At 38.8% G+C, this 20888-nt stretch overlaps 2 protein-coding genes across 2 annotated transcripts; both read right to left on the minus strand.

Moving 5' to 3' along the window:
* Window positions 1-490: 490 nt before the first annotated feature.
* Window positions 491-13352, minus strand: mansc1 (MANSC domain containing 1). The gene is made up of 5 exons (XM_044343128.1): window positions 12989-13352; window positions 10853-10938; window positions 9405-9736; window positions 5506-5646; window positions 491-4142 (listed from the first exon to the last, which is right to left on the minus strand). Exons 3-5 carry the CDS (start codon window positions 9655-9657, stop codon window positions 2998-3000), a joined length of 1539 nt encoding a protein of 512 aa, XP_044199063.1. The 5' UTR covers window positions 9658-9736; window positions 10853-10938; window positions 12989-13352; the 3' UTR covers window positions 491-2997.
* A 395-nt stretch (window positions 13353-13747) lies between these two features.
* Window positions 13748-19050, minus strand: c23h11orf98 (chromosome 23 C11orf98 homolog). Its single transcript, XM_044343147.1, has 4 exons — window positions 18947-19050; window positions 16742-16866; window positions 16346-16443; window positions 13748-15078 (listed from the first exon to the last, which is right to left on the minus strand). Exons 1-4 carry the CDS (start codon window positions 18983-18985, stop codon window positions 14963-14965), a joined length of 378 nt encoding a protein of 125 aa, XP_044199082.1. The 5' UTR covers window positions 18986-19050; the 3' UTR covers window positions 13748-14962.
* Between the last annotated feature and the right edge of the window lie 1838 nt (window positions 19051-20888).

Below are 20888 nucleotides of genomic sequence, written 5' to 3' on the forward strand. Positions count from 1 at the left end.
AATTTTGACAGAAATAAATCAATAAATTTCAGGAAGAAAGGGTCCAAATGCGGAAAAAGGTTCTGAGATTAAACTCGGATTTATGGGATTAAATCTGAATTCTGAAATAAACCAGAACACTGATATCAAAATATGAATTTGAAGATTAAATATTGAGATTATTTTCTTTCTAAATAACCTGAATCCTTTAAAAAAACACAACTCTGAGATTATTAAATGAGAATTCAAAGAGAAGCTTTTGGAGAGTTTTGAGATTAATGTAAATCTGTAATAAACATATTTTCTCTTCCACACTGTTTCTCAGCACATCTGTTTTAATAAGACCAGTTTGTTGGTTCATATTTTCTCCACTGTGATGTTTGTTTCATGGATCCGTGAGTAGCAGTCAGCTGCTTCATTCGCAGGTTATTGTTTATCAAACACATTCATGTATCTGATGGTGATGAAAATGTTTATGTCCGCTACAGACACACAAACAATGACAACAAAATTCAAAAATCACATTTTTTTTTTAATCCTTACAAGAACAAAACATCAAATTCCAAACTTATTACTTCACAAAACAAGACCAAACTATTACCATCGAGTTAATTAATGAGACAGTGTAAAAATCAAAGCAGTAGAAGTGAGAAGAGCTCAGCAGTGCAGCTTCAGGCTCGTTTCAGTGTCTGCAGGAGCTTCATCAGGCTGCTGCTGCCACCTGCTGGTGAGCAGCAGCATCACCACAGTCCGCTCTGACATCCAATACACACGTACTTATAGGAAAATAGTGCGCGGCCAGTGTACTCTTACCTATGAAAAACAATCGTACTATTTAAAAAGAAGCAGATCATATTTATCAAAAGACACAGGATACAATAGTGCATCGATTTTCAAAGAATTGCATCCATCGTTTCAATTTTTATCCACATGTGAAACAAGAAAAATGTGGACAGAATACAAAAACAACACAGTGAGATAGTGAGTCCGACATCTAGACTTGAGTTGGTGATTTAAGAAGCAATCCCAGGCTCGTATGGCTGAAGCATGTGGAAGTAAAAAGACATGCAGGTGTACACCTTATACACAAAGGGTTAACCCCATGGCGAAGGCCTCAAAACCTGAAGGCCTTAAATGTACAAACTGTAGCTGTGTCCCTTATTTCTCTACGTCTGATCCACTTCAGAGGCTTCCTGAGTTTCGGGGGGAATAAAAATATTGCTGTTTGTTCTTTGTATTCCATCGCCAGCTGAAGTTTCTGCTGCAGTTCACGGGACAAAAAGTAAAGTAACTCAACTTATCTGCAGGAGGTTGAAAGGACTTAATGATTAGTTTAGCTGGTAATGACACTCTGGCCCGTCCTCAGCTTAAAGCAACAGAAATACAAGTCAGGAATAAAAAAATAGTCTAAATTCATAAGGAGGATAAAGTCTGACTTTAGAGATGATAGTCATAATCCTGGTAGAAAAATCAAAACGTTGAGAAAAGTCAGACTTTTCTGAAATACAAGTCTGAAAGATAAAAAAAAGACTTTGGAGGCTCAAATTTCTGACACAACGTCAGAAATTGTTCCGTTACGGCTCAACTTTTGGGAAACGAGTCAGAGATTCAGAGATTATAAAGACAAAATTTAAAGAGTAAACTCAAAAGATTAAAAGTTCTGTCTCGTTATCAGCTTTGAGGTAAAATAAATAAAAGTTAGTATGTGATTAAAACCAGAATCTGGATTAAAAGTCTGAATTATGGGGCGTAAGTAAACATGTTAAGAAAAGTCGCAATTCTACAGAATACGAGTCCTGATACATGACTGCAGAGCTTCAGAGCTTCATATGATTCCATACAAATCAGAAAAAAGGTCAAACTTCTGACAAAAAGTCATAATTGTCCAATTACAGCTCAAATTAGGGGAAAAAAAACTAACAAACCAGAGATTATAAGGACAAAATTTAAAGATTAAACTCAAAAAATTAAACTTCTGATGAAGTTTCTGGCTTTTTAAAGATGATTTTGAACAGAAATACATTCCTCACAAATCAGAGAAGAAGTCAAACTTTTTCAACAGTTTTCAGATTATTGTTCACACTTTGTAAAAAAACAAAAAACAAAATCTGAAACGTAAACTCTGAAGTATGACCGAGTTTCCAGCCTGCACTCACAAGTCAGAAATAAAGTCAGTATGTGCTTAAAACCAAATCTTTGATCTATAAATCAGTTAATAATGAGACAGTAAAGATGCTGAAGATGTAATCCTTCAGATTCCCAACAGAAGTAAACAGACGTCACAGTTTATACAAGCGAGTGATCTTCATGACGGGCCGTGCTAATAATAAATAATAATAGCGATTCTGAATAATCTTGATATGACGATATAATGTATACTATGAGATTATGCTATACTGTTTATACCGCGGTATATAATATCTCTGGGAGTTTTTTGGTGGATTTGCCAAAAACAGACATTCCTGTCTGGTTGTTTTATCTGTAACAAGTTTCTCAGTTGATTTTCCTGAAAATTATCACAATTTATTTTGATATTGATATTGCAATATAAAGTTACATGATTATTTTTGCCCACTCCCATTGAAAAATAATGCAAATAATGCACTGTGTGCCTCTAAACGTGCATTATCTTCTTTAGCTGAACGGGCCTGAGTGCATTATTCCTCTTATACCACGGACACTTTCCTAAAGATCAAAGTTTTGTTAACTCATATGTTTTATTAACTCATATGTTTTGTTAACTCATATGTTAGGGCAATAAACATAACTGTTAAAATGTAAACGGACTGAGGACACTGTGTCAGAGCTGTGCAGTTATCTCAAAGTAACGCACACCTTCTGGCCAATCACAGTCTAGTACTCTCTGAAGCCATGACGCCTCTTTAACATAGTGAAGCAGACATTCAATCATTGTGTAACTTTGTGCTATTTAGAAATTAAAATGTTATCAGATGAACTTTTTAAATGAACTAATTTTGAGTCTTGCTAATTGTCCTTCCGAGCTTCCATCTTGTGTCCTCACACCTCATAGTGCAGGTCATTGAGCTCCAGTCTCGTGTAATGGCGTCTGTCGAAGGACTCCATCGCCTTGCGGCCACCGACGGCCAGAGCTAAGGTGAGCACAACGAGCCCCAAAACCATGAACGCCACCACGCCGCTCTTCACCGCCCCGCGCGCCGCCACCGCTTTACCCCGGGCGGCGCTCGGGTTCTGGAGGGCGTGGTCGGACTGGACGGCGCCTTTGGGAACGATGAGTAGTGTTGCTGCTGGAGCTGTCCTTGTGGTGGACGGCTCAGTGGTGGTTGTAGTGGTGGTAGAAGTAGTAGTAGTAGGGAGGGGAGTAGTAGTAGTAGTAGTAGTAGTGGTAGTAGTAGTGGTAGTAGGAGTGGTAGTAGTAGTGGTAGTAGGAAGGGGAGTAGTAGTAGTGGTAGTAGTAGTAGTAGTTGGAGTAGTAGTAGTAGGGGTGATGGTGGTTGTTGTGGTAGTGGATGTAGTAGTAGTGGTGGGAGTTGTTGTAGTAGTTGTAGTTGTGGGAGGTTCAGTGTTGGGCTGTGGTTTGTCAGTAGTTCTGTGTTCAGCCTCTTTCCTCGCCGTCACAACAGGAAGTGATGTCGTGGAGCTCTGAGCCGGCCGGGCGGCTGTGGTGGTGGTGGTGATGACAGGATGGGGCTTTCCTTTCTTGGTCATTTTATTCTGCTTTTTGCTCATTTTGTTTGGCTTTTTCGCCGCTGCAGTGGTCGTGGTAGAAGCTGCTGTTGTTGTTGTTGTTGTTGTTGTTGTTGTTGTTGTTGTTGTTGTTGTTGGCGCCAAGGTCACTGCCGGCATCGTGGCTATGATGATGATAGGTGGAGGTGCTGTCGTGGTGGCCGGTGCCTGTGTGGTTGTTGTGGTCGGCTGTGTGGTCGTCACTGTGGTGGGTGGTGGTGTTGTTGTACCTTGTGTGGTGGTCGTGGTGGTTGATGTTGTGGTTGGTGGTGAGGTGGTGGTTGTGGTGGTGGTGAGCTGTGTGGTGGGTGGCGGTGTTGTTGTACTCTGTGTGGTTGTTGTGGTTGTAGTGGTGGTGGGCTGTGTGGCTTTAGGTGTAGGAGGTGCCGGTGTGGTGGTGGTGGTGGTGGTGGCGGCCGTCGTGGTGACGGGTCTTATCGTGGTTGGATGAATCAAGCCTGTGCAGGAAAGAAGACAGATTGAGATGGAAAAGTTTAACACAATTATCTAAACATATTTATAAGGTAGAACAAAGATGATGTGCCTGAAATGCCAAATATAATCATCCTTTTTCTTGTAAAAGTTGCACACAAGGTCAAACTAAAACCACAGAACAGCTCTAGAAAAGACGAGAAGTAGCTTTATCAGTTAGAGAAAATGGTTAAACGTGGACTTGATCATGTTGTTTACCCTAATGAATGGACTACTCCATTAATCAATAGCCACAAACCAAATGTGATTGAGATGTTGTCAGAAGTCTTCATGTTGGATATCTCAAAAGCAAGACCACACAGTCTCGGCTCGGATCTCGTCATGCCTTGCCAGTATTTGAGATGGATGAAAGAACGCCACCTTCAACTTAACCTCTCTAAGACGGAGCTCCTTGTCTTCCCAGCCAGTCCCTCTATTCAACAACAGATCAATATCCAGCTCGAATCAACCCAACTCAAGCCCACAATCGCCCAAAACTTGGGTGTCATGATCAATGACCAACTAACCTTTAAGGTTCACGTGGCCTCAATCACTCGGTTGTGTCGGTTCGTCCTGAACATCAGGAAGATCAGTCTCCACCTGTCTGAGCTTGCAGCACAACTCCTGGTTCAGGCTCTCGTTATATCACGCATTGACAACTGCAACTCCTTACTGGCAGGCCTCCCTGCATGTACACTCAAACCTCTGCTGATGATCCAGAACGCAGCGGCACTTCTAGTCTTCAACCAGCCCAAAACAGCACACGTCACCCAGCTGTTGATATCCCTCCACTGGCTCCCAGTTGCTGCCCGCATCAAGTTCAAAACAGCAACTAAAACAGCTCCTGCCTACCTGAACTCCCTCATCCAGGTCTAAACTCCCTCCCGCCCACTACACTCTGCCAATGAAAGGCGCCTGGTACCACAACAGGACCCTAAGTCACCAGCTAGACTCTTCTGCTCTGTAGTTCCCCGGTGGTGGAACGAGTTACCAAACTCTGTTCGATCTGCAGAGTCCCTCTCAATCTTTAAGAACAGACTAAAGACCCAGCTCTTTCAGGAACACCTCTGCACCTGATGGACTGAAAAAGAAATCTGCTTCCTTGCTCTCTATGCGTTGCCTCTGTGCGCTGACTGTTGGCATCTACGTCGTATCAGATTGTAACTCAGCTTCATGGCTCTTACTCACGTTGTTCTCTCGTCATTAGGTCTTTACTTGTCTTATATCAACTCTCAGATGTATGTCGCTTTGGATAAAAGCGTCTGCTAAATTAAAATTGTAAATTGTAAAACTGTAAATTGAACTGACAAATGTTCCATAAAAAAGTTAAGAAATATCAGATTTATTTACCTTTGTAGATGTCGTAAGTGTTGATACCTTCCTGAGCCTTCATTAGAGGACAGTCCTGCTCCGTCTGACAGTGGAACAGGAAGCAGTTGTTATCGCCGGCTGGTTTGTTGGCGTTGAACACAGCCATGTTGCACTTGGCACCTTTAGAAACACACAGATATTGATTCTGATTGACTCAAAAAAAGATTATCACCAGTTATTGTGCCACATTAATATAAAATACATCAAAATGTGCGCCTTCATTGGGAATGGTGTGCTGTTATTTTTTGGTGTTGATGTAACAAATTGTTTTTGTGAAAATCACAAAAAAACATGCATTTTTTTTCCGTAGAGATCAAAGCATGGTCAACCCCACTCCACTTTGACACCCTATAAATTTGTCATACTGTAACCTAAAGACATCATTCAAACTTTTAACAAATCACAAGAATTGGAACTTTATCAGTATAAATCAGCTTTTTGGTGTTTTGTATGGTTTTTGAGAAATAACAGTTTACAATTTTTTTTTTTCAAAAAAATATAAAATTGTTGGAAGAAAAAATAATAACATCACACACTGTCTGCTCCCCTCTTTAAAACCAGAATAAATCAGCTTTACAATTCCCATCTTAGATAGACAAATTATACATTGAAATGTTGAGCAAAGCCTCCTCTCAGTCACAGTGTACAAACTTATCTGACAATTCTTATAATTTTTGAGAAATGAGCATCTAAACAACAGAAGACACAGTCGTCCCGTTCACTTTAATTATGACTGCCACCAAAATTTTCCATCTACACAGAAAAAAAAACATCTTTTAAATCAGCCTGAGTCTGCTGACACTCACAGTTTCTATAAATTGCTGATATAACTTATAGTTTTGGAATTATGATCATATGTTCAGTGTTTGTGCAGAACAGAGAAGAGACAACGTTTACATTATATTCCCGTTTTTGCCCTTATTCCAAAAACAACATTCCTACTAAGCTGTTTACATGGCTAATGAAAATGAATATTCCGCTAATATTCCCGTTTACATGCAGAGGGTTTTCAGAGTTGCTCCAGTGGGAATCACAAGATCTCTGCAGGCAGGGAAGTAAACCAGCGAGGTGAAAAACACGAGTGAGCTGCTGCCTGATATTTTTAAGTGATATTGATGTGACTGTTATTATAAATTTATAGTTACAGGCGCATCCAGTACCTCGGTTGTCCCATCATGTTCACTACACTGCTGAGTGTTTTTGGTGCATCACACCGAGTCGTCACCGTCAGTCCATGGCTGTGTGTCAGGATAATAACCAAACCCCTCCGTCCCCGTCCTGCTTTTCCAGCTGAACAGCTCTCCTCTGTCTACCTTCCTGCTCCAGTAGGCTATATGTCATTTGCCAGCTCAGGCGTAAACAGGCAAGAGGCCGTGTGTCGCAAACTGTGGTAAAAACTCCAGTTGAGACGTTTATTCCAAATGCGCTTTATGTCCAGAGAATACTGCTACAACCAGAACAACACCGTATCACACACGTCTTACTCTGGAAATGCTACATTCGGAATAAGGCCTGATTCGGAATATCCAAACGGAATATGATGTTTATATGACCCGTATCAAATTCAGAATATTGTCATATTTGTAATAATTGTGGAATATTAGTGTGCATGTAAATGTACCCAGTGACTCAGCACTTTGAGCCACCATTTTGAAAATGCAAAGTGGTTGCTAATGTGTTAGCAACTCCCTAACAAGCAAGTAACTGAGTACATTTACTTAAGTACTGTACTTAAGTACAGTTTAGAGGTACTTGTACTTTACTTGAGTATTTCCATGTGATGCTACTTTCTACATTTCAGGGGGAAATATTGTACTTTCTACTCCACTACATTTATTTGACAGCTTTAGTTACTTTTCAGATGAAGATTTGACACAATGGATAATATAACAAGCTTTTAAAATACAACACATTGTTAAAGATGAAACCAGTGGTTTCCAACCTTTTTGGCTTTTGACGTCTTACAAAAAGCAGTGTGTAGTCGGGGTCACATTTCACATGTCTATGAGTTGTTAACAGCTCCACCAAATAGTGATTTTTCCCTCTAAACTTCTCACATGCTTTCATTTCAATAAATGTTCAAATGATCCAATATTTCAGCAAAAATCAAAGATTAGAGAAAAAGTCCAAAAACTGAAAACAGATTTGTGTATCAGAACTTTGTTTTTTCTTCTTTCCTCTCCCATTAATCATCTCACCACCCCTCAGATTTATCTGCTGACCCTTTGGAGGGGCCCGACCCCTAGGTTGGGAACCACTGGACTAAACTAGCTAACTGTATATAAAGTAGTGTAAACTAGCTCCACATCCAGCAGCTACAACAGTAACATGCTGCTCTAACACTGATGCTTCACTATTAATAATCTAATGATGTCATATATAATAATATATCAGTCAGAGGGACCAAACCACTACTTTTACTGCAATACTTTAACTACATCAAGCTCATAATACTTATGTACTTTTACTGCAATACTTTAACTACATCAAGCTCATAATACTTATGTACTTTTACTGTAGGAGGATTTTTCATGCAGGACTTTTACTTGTAATGGAGTATTTTTACATGTCTGTATTGGTACTTTTAATCATTAGATTTCATCACAGTACTTAATCATGTTCTGTCAGGTCTGTAATTTCATCTGAAGAGTCAGTTTTAGTCTACAACAGTCTGCATGTAGTCATGCCTGTTCTTTGATTTGCTTTTTAGTCAAATATCCATCTAATTTGAATCATGTGACCGATGTTTTTTCTGGCGAGATTTTGAGCTTTCAAAATATCTGTGCGATGTTCTTAGAAATGAAAGCAGATTTCTAAGTGAAGCTGTTACATCACAGCCTGAAACACTACAAAAAGCCTGTCACAGAATCTCTCTTTGACCCACTTCACTGTTTTTCAAAGGCAGCCGTCTAGACTCGATCCCAAAATGTACCTTGAGGCTCGATGTTTTTGGCTCCCACAGGGACGCAGATAACACGAGTGAAGCTTGGGATGTTTGGAGCCGTTTATCTTTGTGCCTCTGTGCGAATATATAAACCATTGCATCATTTTGCTAAATGATGATATAAAAAGTGAGAACAAGGTCAGAAAAGAAACTTCCTTTATCTGTCCTGAATCAAGTTTAAAAACGGTTTATTTAGAGAAATGTAAATTTGTGTTACTTCTGCCATCTGGTTATTGTTTTTACACATCTACGCCTCACTAATTGTTGCTTTTAACGGCAATGGTTAAGGATGACATCAGCTTTTACTGATGTCATACTTAAAGACGGTTCACATTTTTTCCAAGTTCATCTTAAACCAACAGTCAGGAGCCCAATGAATGCTGTAATCATTCCTCCTGTTCATACTGACCGTTAGAAGATCCCTTCATAATGACCTTACAATGGAAGTGATGGAGGACAAAATCCACAGTCTGAAGCTAATATGAAGCTTCAGCGTCCAAATGAGTCAAATCAAGTAGATATCTTTCAACGTTACAGTCTTTTTAGTGCCAAAGTCCCTCTTTTTGTTACTATACTTCCACCTGCAGCTCAACAGGGAAACACTGTCCGAGGAAACACAAAGAGGGAATTTGATGCTAAAAAGACTGTAAATGTGTCAGATATCCACTTGATATGACTAACTCAGACTGATGAAGCTGAATAGAAGCTTCACACAGACTTTTAAATGACTGTGTGGACACACTGTGGATTTTATCCTCCATCACTTCCATTGAAAACACATTTGAAGGATCTTTAATATCCAGTATGAACAGGAGGAATGATTACAGACACCTGACTGCTGGTTTAACACACTGGAAACACTGGGAACCAGTCCTTTAACCCTTGAACTCTAAATCCCTCCAGTAGACAGGTATCCCTCGTATGTTTAGCTCACCTGGCTTGACTCCCTCCGAGCAGCAGGCCAGGACACAGTCCCGCTCCGACCGGACCACCCGAGCGTCCATTGCCGTCCCCGGTCTGGTTAAAGCCAGTCTGACATTAACAATAGCGCTCTGGTGTTGTCTGGAGAAACACGTCTCTTGTTCCACAGCTGACACAGGAGGGGCTGCCGTCAGCGTCAGCACAGCGGCGGCGGCGAGCAGCAGCTTGAGCGTCCACGAGGGTCGAGCGGACGCTGGAGGAGTCATGGCTGCAGCTGATCTACACAACTCTGTTCAGTAACGCCTCAGTGTCCACAGGAGGAGAGCAGAGATCCACAGAAACGTTCTGTTGGACAAAAACCGAGCGTACAGTCAGTCGGAGTTTGAGACGGAACATGTACCGTCACTGCAACCTCACTGCACCCAATTACCCAACAAAATCAAGGGCAGGAAAAAGGAAACATGATCACATGACACCAGTAGTGGCCTCTCTCCACTGGCTTCCTGTCTGTTTCAGGATTCATTTTAAGATTTTATTGCTTGTTTTTAAGGTTTTTTTAAATGGGCTGGCGCCACCTTATCTAGCTGAACTCCTGCATCATCATACTCCAGTTAAGAGCACTGAGGTCGACCAACCAGATGTTCTTGGATGTTTTGAGATCAGGCACAAAAACAGAGGCGACCGAGCCTTTGCGGTGGCTGCTCCTAATCTCTGGAACAGCTTAACTGTCCGTACAAGAACTGCTCAGACGCTGAAACTTTATAGTCGCTGCTGTGATGTAACGGAGATAACACTGATTTTATTTATTCACCCAAATTACAACATACACTGTTTATCTCTGCAGGAACAACCAGTAACCTTAGAGATGGTGTCAGATAAACCTGAGAAGACAGAGTTGACGGCTCTTTTAATGTACATACGAGCATGTGAATATTGTTTTAAGATAGACTTTAAGACTGAGCACTTTGGACCTCATCGGTGCGTCGCAGTGACAGCTTCGACTGCATGTGACACTACAAAAATCTTTCTTCTTGCTGTCCCACGAGTCCCAGATCTGTCTTAGCCGACAATAGAACAAAAAAAAAAAAAAAGGGGAGAGAACTAAATTTGAAACCTATCTGTGGAGTAAAAATAGGAATCTAAAAATGCTCCTTCAGAGGCTTCTGATTTTAGAAAAAGAGAAAGTGAATGAGGTCAATCATGACTCTACAGAATGAGGAGAATTTCTGTTAAATATGTTTAAACTATGTTGTTTTTAAAAAAAAAAAAAAATTCAACAGTGAACCCAGAAGATGTTGAACTCAGAAGGATTTAACTGTAATCCACTATTGAATCCATTATTGAATATTATTTTCTAAGACTTCGCTTTCTGAATGAGTCTTTAGCTCTTGATGGACAAACTAATTTGTCTTCAGCTCTCAGATAAACTTGAAATGTCTCGTATTAAAAGCAGAAACTCACCAGGCTGGCAGAGTGAGCAGTCCTCCATCAGATGCTCAGCAGCTCTTTGAGTCCACAGTCCACAGAGCAGGACTTTACCCCGTCTCCTGTGAGGGGGACAGGCCGGCATTAGTTCACCTTATCTCCTTTACAGCTGCTGCTATCTGACCCACTATCGACCGGGCAGGTAACACAGGTGTGATAGCAGCTTGATCGTGTCTGGAGCAGAGACGGAGCTTCAGATTAAAGCAAGAGGGCTCTAATTAACCGCTTTTACTTTATCTGACAAGATTTTTGTTGCTGAATATATGTTGAAATAAACGTTGAACGTCAGCGTATACAAGTAGTCTACTCACAAAAACACCCAAATTACTTTAAATTTCAAGAATGATACAGATACAGATCTCAGGTGAATCTACAGTATTTGTATTTTTGTAGTCAGGACTAACCACCAAAATTAAAATGTTATGAGTTTTCCCCCACATTTTATCCAACTGTACCATTATTTTTTGAGTTTTAGTTCCATACGTGACTTTACGCTCCCAGGAGTATAATCTGGTGGAGAAATACACAATCTAGCATTGACACAAGCAGCCGATTAGTTGATTAGTTGATCAATAGAAAATTAATTGTTAAAGAAACAAGACAGAAAGATTAGAAGATTACCTTGGAGGCACTATATAGACCAAGTGATTAATGGAGATTATAATCTGTAAATTAATTGATTTTACTTGATTATTTCTATTTTATGTTACTTAACACTTAGACACATTTCAGCAAGTAAAAATTGTACTTTTATACTTCTAGTTAATATTTTAATTACAAAACATATGACCAGTTTATAAAACATGAAGTCAAACCTCAACCTTCAGCCAGTTATAAAATGTAAGTAAGAGCATTTTATATTTTATACTAATAACACTAAAAGGACCTAATCTGCATAATGACTCATTAAATATTTCTATACTTTTACTTATATATTCTTGCACTGTGCTATTGCTCCATTTATTTTAAGTAAAAGAAATACTTCTCTCACTACTAATCCTGTTAAATAAACTGATAATTATATAATAATAATAAACAGAACAGACAGTAAAGTCATGAATTTAAGCTAGAGCGTCTGAAGTCTCCTGTCTGAGCTGCTCTGAAGTCATTAGTGTTCATAAAATCAATCAATTACATCAATATCGATATCCTTGTTGGAAAACTGAGTGTGAAGAGAAAACTCGAGGCTAACCAACGTAACCAACCAACCATTCTCCGCGGCATGAAAGTAAAAACTGCTGAGAGACACCAACACAAGGAGAGGACACTGATGAAAATAAGTTTCAGCAGAAATGTATAAATCTGTCTGAGACGGAAATCCAGCTTTCAAACATCAGATCTGTCACATGACTACACCGTTAGCTAGTTAGCCTAAAAACAGCTTCACGTTTAGTCTGAACGCTCCGGGCGTCAAGTCTGTAGGTGCAAATATTTACTTACTGTCTCATAATTTTGACATAATAAAGTAAAAAATTATAAGCAAAAAAATACTGACTTGCTAGTTCATAATTATGACTTTCTGAAAAGACTGAAAATACAATTTTTGACTTGCAAGCTGATACGTTTGACTCTGTAAATGAATAATTGTGACTCCTAATCTCATAATTTTAATTTACAAGTATCTTCATTTTTATTCATTCCTAACTTTTTATCTGTTTTTATTCTTTTCCTGGCAGAAATGATCTTCCGTAGTTTCCTGTTTCTGTCTTTATGTTCGTTTGAGGCTAATAAGAACTTGAAAACACTTCTCCGGGCGAAGTCGAAGCTAAAAACAGCTTCGCGTTTAGTCTGAGCGAACTGGACACTAATAAGTCTGTAGGTGCTAATTACTAGCTGAAGGCCAAAGAGCAACGTTAATAAAGCTAGCATGTTGTCACAAGTCACAGTTATAAAAGGACAGTTTCTTAAAAAGCTTCATAACACGCAGCTGATTTCTGCCTTTGTGTAACTGTTCGCTGACGAGCTAGCTTCGGTTATTCCACCATCAGTCGCTGAGCTGCTTTTATTCGTGCTGATGTTGCCAGAAAATGAAGCGTAACTGGGACACAAAGCAGTCTGGTGTCATTTAGGAGACATCTGGTTTTCATTCCCTCCGCAACAACGCAGGTGTACCTTTTATTTCCACCGAGGAGGACACAGATTAACTCGCAGCATCCGTCCGTCAGGTCGCACCGGCGGCTGTTCAATCAAACCAGTTCATCCCAGTAAGCCAACAAGATGCTCCACCATCCCGAGAGGACATGCTGATGGAAACACTGGTGGCACGATCCAGAAATCCTTCCAAATATAAAACGTGTTTTTTTCCTCTCCTTTAAATGTGGAATAATAAACGTCTCTCCGTCATCATCGGCCGGCGAATAAAATCGTCTCTATATGCGACATGTTGTCATTAAAAAGCTGTAAATCTCGTCAGCAGCAGCAGCTGGTTTCTCCGGGATGAACATTACATGATGGCTGGTGCGGAAGATCTGACCCATTTTAGTCTTTGTCCTCTACGGGGAGGGGGGGGGGGGGGGGCTATAACACGCTGTTTTATTATAACTACTGATAAAATAATAAAAATAATCTATATTCAAACTCAGAGGGTCACATAAAAATCACATTCCTCCTCTAATAAAACATTTGCCTTGAAATAAAATCCCTCTTTATGTGAGCAGTTTATAGGCAGGTTCATCAATTATTGAAGAGGCTGAATATGAACAATACATTTGAAAGAAAAGCAATAACACTCCGCCATTTACAGAAAGGATATATTCACCATAAACTGAATCAGATCACAGAGACATTCATAGTTTACTTTTAAAGCGTCTACATGTGTGGAGGTACGGAAGCTCGTTTACGCCAAAGAAAGAAAAAAAAATACTGCTGGTGAAGATTTAGATTTAGGTTTTAATGACTAAAATAAGATTTACAAAGCTGAAATCCAAATAATGGAATAGTTAAGTCCAAAGTAAAGCTGCATGTTTTGCACTTCATAAGGACGACAGGTGAAATCTGATGTAATCCAACACAACAGCTCTGCCATAAAAGCTATATTTAAGAGACTTATATATTTTCAGTTTTTGTTGACATTGTCAGAAAAGTGAAAATTCTACTTTATGTTTATTACCGAGGTTGTAGCAGGTGTTGGTGGTGCATTATATTGAAAAGTTTTCCAAATATTTTGCCCTCTTCATGTATGCTAATTGAGTGGACAAAATATCAGGAACACCATTCAATATAATGCACGCCAGCAGATGACCACCAAGGTCATAAACTGATGGTTAATCAATCAAAGTGGATGAATATGGAACAACTAACCCTGTTATAAATTATTTTGTCATAAATCTAAAGGACCTGCAGGACGCCCAAAACACAAACAAAGCTTTAGAAGTAGAATAAAACTTTCACCCAAAGTATTATTTTGACAAACTCAAAAGGTCAGATAAAAAGCACATTCTTCCTCTAATAAAACCTTTAACTTGAAATAAAATCCCTCTTCATGTGAGCAGTTTATAGGCAGGTTATCAATAATCAAAGAGGTTTGCATTTACAGAAATACAAAGAATATAATCATGCAAAACTGAATTACATCACAGAGAAATTCAGTTTACTTATAAAGCATCTACATGCGGATATATGGAAGCTCATTTATGCCAAGAAAAGAACAAAAAAACATTAAATGTTAAAATTAAAATATTGACTTGCTAAATTCATAATTTTGACTTTGAATTAAATTGAATAATTTAGACTTAAATCAAATTTCTGACAAACTGTAAATTTGACTCTGTAAGTGAATTATTTTTCACCTGTTTTTTTTCCCTTTTCCAGGCAGAAATGATCTTCCGTAGTTTCCTGTATCTGTCTGAGTCTTTGTATTGTCTCAGTATCTTTATATAAAAACCCTCCCTGACTGTCTCAAACACGTGCAGACAGATTTTTATTCCTCTGGACACAAACTGTGAACAAACTGATTTAACTTTCTCGTGTTTGCGCAGAGAAACCGCTCGATCATATTTCAGCGTTCCACGCAGGGACGATCCGGGTCCCGATTGTCCATCTGATTGACCGGTGGGACGCTGCCCAGCTGATACTTCTGTCATCGCTTCATTCAATGTCTGCCATCTCTACGTCCTCCTGGGATCCAGCGGTTTTCTTCTTCTTCTTCTTAATCGGAGCAGACGACGAGTCCTGTTTCTTCGGCTGTTCCGCTGCAGCTTCGACTGTGGAGTGAGACGACAGCAGAGGAAACATGTAAGAGTTGGAGACACAAACAGTGAAAACTAGTGCTGTAGTCTGCTGGTTGGTTAGTTGGTCGATATGCTCTCGTCCGACCAAATTCTCATTGGTCGAATAGTCTCTGTGTTACTTTCATAAGGAGAAAAGTGCGACATCAGCAGCTTTCCAGGATTAATCCATTATTTCCTGCGGCGGGAGGAAACAACTTTGAACTCTCCCAACCTGATGGAGCCTGCTGGGTCTAACTGTACTCAACGTTTACTGAACGTTTACTGAACGTTTACTGAATCTGTGTTTCTCCATAATGACACAACGAGAACCCCCGCCAGGCCAAAAAAATATTTTTTAATGTCAAAAATAACACCAAATATCCATTCATTCAGAAATCAATAGTGTTTGGGAGTCTCTGTGTCGTTGCCTGGGAAACCACTGGTCGCGCGGCTCCGTTAAGGAGTATGTTTGCGTAGCGAGCGGGAAAGAGCGAGGAGCAGAGAAATGACGGTGGATGCGAGCAGAGCAGAGGAAAAGGTTAGTAGTAAGTTGTCAGTCTGGCAGTAAATGTACAGCACAGACTACAGTCTGTCAGTTAATAAATGCTAAAACGTCACGTCTGTTGTTTCCTCAAATGCTGGAAAAGTGAAGGAGGTTAGCTCCAAAGTTAGCAACAATGGGTTAGCCTAGCCTGAAGATGCTAAACAGAGAAATGTGTGACTGCTGAGTTCACTCTCTCCCGTTAAATCCAACCCCCCCCTCCCCCGCGACTAATCGATTAGTTGACGGTTATGTACGATTTTCTTTGGTTGACTAGAGCCGTAGTGAAAACATCAGCGATCCTGATCAAACGGAGGCCGGAATGATCTTTATCCAAGTCACAGTGTCCCCTCATGTGATTTATGAAGAATCTTGTTTCATCTAAACATCGCAGACGACCGACATGTGATATATGAGAATACAGTCAATTTATTTATAGAGCACATTTAAAGTGGAAACAGACAACTTTTCAACTCCCTTTGTTTCTGGATAGCCATGTTGCTAACGCTAGCAAACGATAGCAAACAGAAACAAACATAGTTAGATGTTTGTTATGACGCGTTGCAGCCAGAACACGCCGCCACCGCCGCCGCCGTGCCCGGTGGGATTAAGGTGTTAGAGGTGATGGAAGGTGTATTTTAGCGTTGGACAGAGCCAGGCTAGCAGTTTCCCTCTGCTTCCAGTCTTTATGCTAAGCTAAGCTACGCTAGGCTAAGTTACCTTCCATGCCGGCCTTCTCCTGCTGCAGGTGCTGCAGCTGTTTGAGCAGCTTTCGCTTCTTCTTCCCGGACAGAGTGATGTTCGCTCTTGGACTCGACCTGAAGGAGAAGTCAACGTCACACAACCACATGATGAGATGATGGGTTTTCTTGTTTGTAACAGAGTTTAGCTGGTATCAAAGTTAAAAACAAACAAGCAAACATTAAAATTAAAATTGTGAGTTTGTCCTCAACTAAAGATACTTTTAGTTAAATAATTGATTAATTTAATCAGTTTGTGTCTTTTGTTAATCAGTGACACATCCTCCTTTACTCAACATATAAAATAATGAAAAACTGTCAGAGATGAGTTGAGTGTTTATTATTAATGTCCTGACAGTTTCTGTTGATCACTGACTTTCTCTTCTTCAGGTGATGGACGGTGATGAGGCCCTGGTCGACCACGGCTCCGACTATCTGCCGTTTCTTCCTCTTGTCTCTGCTGAGAACACGCCGCCGCTTGAAAAGCTTCTTCCCCAACTCCTGCAGGACGACGTCGAAATAAGATTAATAACAACAGGCTGTCGGTTTGTCAGCTCCTAAACTTCACAGAAACGTTTTCATCAAGAACTTGAAGGTAGAAAATTAAACTTCCTCTTGCAGTTTGACCATCAGACCAGCAGAGGGCAGACTGATAACACAACAGGGAAACTGAGCAGAAGAATCAGCTCAGAGTTCATATTTCTGCACCATTTCATCTGGATATTTAATTATTAAGGCTGGTTTTTAGTCTGAGGATTCAGGATTGATTCGTCTTATCTTTTTGCTCCGTATTTGTCTTGTGACAGATGATTTCTACCAGCAGCAAACTTTCCTCCAAACTTCAGTTTTCTTTTGGTTTCCATTTGTACAAACTCTCTATTTCAAATCTGTGTGATTTAGTTGGTTAGTTTTCCTGGTGAATATGTGGAAAAGTATGTTTTTCCACATGATTTCATCCCTGAATAGTTGGAAATCACTTTTAGTTCAATCACACGTTGATTGTTTGAGCTGCTGAGATAAAAATGCATTTTGAGGTTAAAACTGGAGTGAGATGAACTTTTCTTTGATTTGAAAATGTAACTTAATAATAATTATAATAATAAAGTTAATGTCACATGAAATGCAGCTTAAAGTGTCTTGCAAAACAAATAAGGAGCAAATAATGTAGACAACAGTTACAATATTAAAATATTTTAGCTGCAACAATTGAAAGAAAATTAATAAACAACTATTTTGATTATTGATTAATTGTTTCAGTCTTTTTTTCAAGCAAACGCGACAAATTTGACGTATACATTATTGTAAATTTAATATTTATTCAATATTTTGTATTAAGCAATATACAATGTTAATATTTTACTTTCATCCTCTTTTTAATTATAATTATTTTCATTATTGATTAATCTGAAAAGTGTGAAAATGTCCTTTAATAATCTGGAAACGTCACATGTTTGACATTTTAGCTTAAAAATGACTTAATTGATTATCAAACAATTATCAACAAACTAACAGACCTTTCTATTAAAACCAGACTCTGAGAAATGAATCCATGTGTATATAACAAGCAGACTATTCTACTGTGATGGTCTTTTCACCAGTCACCCAAAACTAGAATCGATTTTAAAGTTCTGCTACTTGTATACAAAGCCTATAAACCTCAGTGTATAAAAGACTAACTGGACACAAACCAGCATGAACCTCCAGGTCCACAGGTCTCATATTAACTCTAAAGCAGGGAGGCGTCCTTCTGGATTTATGCCCAAAGTAGATGAAACAAGCTGCCTGAAGACGTGAGAGACGCCACACTGAACGCTGTTGAAGCAGGTTGAAAACTTTACTTCAGTCTATAGTTAAGTTCTTAGTGTGTGTCTGTTTTATATATTTGTCATTGATTCTTTCTGCACCTGTACTTGTTTTATCATTTTATGTAAAGCACATTGTTGTTTTGCCTTATGTATGAAATGTGTTATATAAATAAAGTTGACTTGAACTATCTTGATAATTAATCGTTTTGAATCATTTTTAAGAAGGAAAAAGTCCAAATTTTCTGATTAAATGGGCGACAAAAGGGCGACATGTTTTCACCATTTTATGGACCAAACGACTAATCGATTAATGGAGAAAATAATCGACAGATTGATCAATAATGTTATATAGTTGCAGCTCTAATGGACTCCAAGCTGGTTAATTTAGGTAACTTCCCTTTTATTTAACATATTCTACTAATAACCAGCAACTTTCATGCAGAACATGAAAGTTTTAACTAATTTTCTTTCTTTATTTCTCTTTCTATTTGCTTCTGTACATCTTTTCTGTTCTTCTAATAACAGTTTGAAGCTCAGTTAACCAACTACATGACAAACAGCATAAATGACTTTAAACCCAGTTAATAAACTAACGTTATAACCTGAAGGAATAAACCAGTTCACGGTGTTTATGTTAGCTGTCCGTGCTAACTGCTAACCGCCCGGATATTTATGAATGAACTCTGTTAAAACTCAATAACAGAACATGAAGTTTGAACTCTTTCTCTTCCTCTACTTTATTTTCCACATTCTTAACATGAAACGTGTTTTCTTACCGTTTTGGGTCTGTTTATCTTCCCTCCTGGAGGAGACATGCTGCTCACATGTGCAGACAGAAGCTGCTTCTTCTTCTTCTGTATAATTATCTGCTGACTTCAAAGTCTCACTGCTCACTGCTGCCTCCATCTGTTCTTCACACGCATTACACGTCAAAACACGTCAAAAATAAAATAATTGGTGTTTGACCCCAAATCCATAGGTGACCACTCACTGCTGCTATGAGTATCTGGAGGTTCACATAGACCAGTGTGACCCCTTAAAATAAAGCAAAGTCTACCTGGGACTCCTCGTCACATGTTGCAGTGTCTGCCAGTTAAGTTACCGATCATTGTCTTGATTCATCAGTTAATCCTTTTGTCCACAAAATGTCAGAAAATAATGAAAAAATATCTGTTAAACTTCCCCACAGTCTAAGCTTACATCCTCAAATGTCTGGTTTCATCTGACTGACAGTACAAACATATTCAGTTTATTATCATGTTCGATAAAGAAAACAATAAATCATCACATTTTAAAAGATGAAATCAGCTTTTTTTTTTTTTTAAATTTGCTTAAAAAAATGACAATTATTCAAATATCAAAATAGTTAATAGTTCATCATCAGTCAATCAATGAATTGAAAAAAACTTGCAGCTCTGGAAAGAAAACTTATTTTATTCCATTAACTTTTAGAGGCTTGAGGAGGTAAAACAATAATCCACAAGAAATAAAGCAAAAGTTAGAAGAAAGCTTGACCAAAAATAAAAACCAAGCAACTGGATCACATGATCTCACCTACACGTTCAAATTATATAGTTATTGTTAAAGCCTCCTGATTGGCTGATCAGTGTTTACTTACAGCCTGATGCAAATGACTTGTTAAATATCATTATGAGATATAAACTATTCATTTTGACATAATAATCATCATCATCATCATCCTCATCAACCTTTGTTTAAACAGGGAGGGCCTTTGAGAGCAAACTCTCTTCTACAGGGACGAGTAGCTACACTACATATAAAAGCTCATGAAAGTTACAGTAAACATCAGCAACAAATCATATATAAGAACAATAGAAACCATAAAAGTACATATAAAAACAATTAAAGCCACAAAAATAACAGTATCAACAGATTATACAACAGCTGCTCTCAGATTTAAATTGATTAAAAGAGATTAACTCGTCTAATTTTACAAGCTTCTGCAGATTGTTCCAGTTGTGTGGAGGAAAGTATTTAAAAGCCAGTTTCCCAATATCAGTACTAACATGATGATTTTTGAAGACTGAATAGTCTTTGGGACCAAGTACAATGTGACAATGATCTATAGTTAAAAAGACATATAAAAGCATATAAAAGCTGGATACCTTTAATATTTACACACAGAGCAACTCTGAAATGTCATCTGGAGCCATGAAGAGTCTTTAAAAGTAATCAATCAAATCTTTACAATCAATCCTAAAACAAACAGGTAACCAGTGAAGTGATGATAGAAATGGAGTAATATGATCTCTTTTCCTGCTTTTAGTTCAAAGTCTGACAGCAGCAGTGTTCTGTGCTGGTTGTATAAATATTATTTGAATATGTTTTAATGGTGAAAACAGGACTGGACCAGCTGCTGATATGATCATCAAAACTTAGGCTGGAATCAAAAAATACAAAGTTTCACCACAGAACCAAGATATGATTTGACCTGCATGCAGGTTTTCTGGACCAATGATAAATTCTTTCTGAATTGAACTGAATGAAATTTGTGGACATCCAATCTGTCACATCTGTCACATCTGGGCCCGTATTTATCAAGTGTTTCAGAGCAGGAAATCTCTCCTAACTGGCCAAAAATGATCAGAGTGACGCATCTCTGCTTCTACTTTTAGGAGAAAAAGCCTTTTATCAACTTTCCAAACTTGGTAAATGATTCGTATCTCTGCCAATATTTCGGAGCTGCAGGAGATGGAG

The sequence above is a fragment of the Thunnus albacares genome, chromosome 23, assembly GCF_914725855.1.
Source record: "Thunnus albacares chromosome 23, fThuAlb1.1, whole genome shotgun sequence".
Lineage (NCBI taxonomy): Eukaryota > Metazoa > Chordata > Actinopteri > Scombriformes > Scombridae > Thunnus > Thunnus albacares.

What these genes read in the sequence shown, in the direction of transcription:
- c23h11orf98 (XM_044343147.1), bottom strand. Translation starts at nt 18,985, where the DNA reads ATGTCTCCTCCAGGAGGGAAGATAAACAGACCCAAAACG. An exon ending in AGATAAACAGACCCAAAACG is followed by an intron (nt 16,867 to 18,946) that starts GTAAGAAAACAC and finishes GTCGTCCTGCAG; the next exon opens with GAGTTGGGGAAGAAGCTTTT. An exon ending in GGAGAAGGCCGGCATGGAAG is followed by an intron (nt 15,079 to 16,345) that starts GTAACTTAGCCT and finishes CTCACTCCACAG; the next exon opens with TCGAAGCTGCAGCGGAACAG.
- mansc1 (XM_044343128.1), bottom strand. Translation starts at nt 9,657, where the DNA reads ATGACTCCTCCAGCGTCCGCTCGACCCTCGTGGACGCTCAAGCTGCTG. An exon ending in CTCGGAGGGAGTCAAGCCAG is followed by an intron (nt 5,647 to 9,404) that starts GTGAGCTAAACA and finishes GTGTTTCTAAAG; the next exon opens with GTGCCAAGTGCAACATGGCT. An exon ending in CACTTACGACATCTACAAAG is followed by an intron (nt 4,143 to 5,505) that starts GTAAATAAATCT and finishes TTTCCTGCACAG; the next exon opens with GCTTGATTCATCCAACCACG.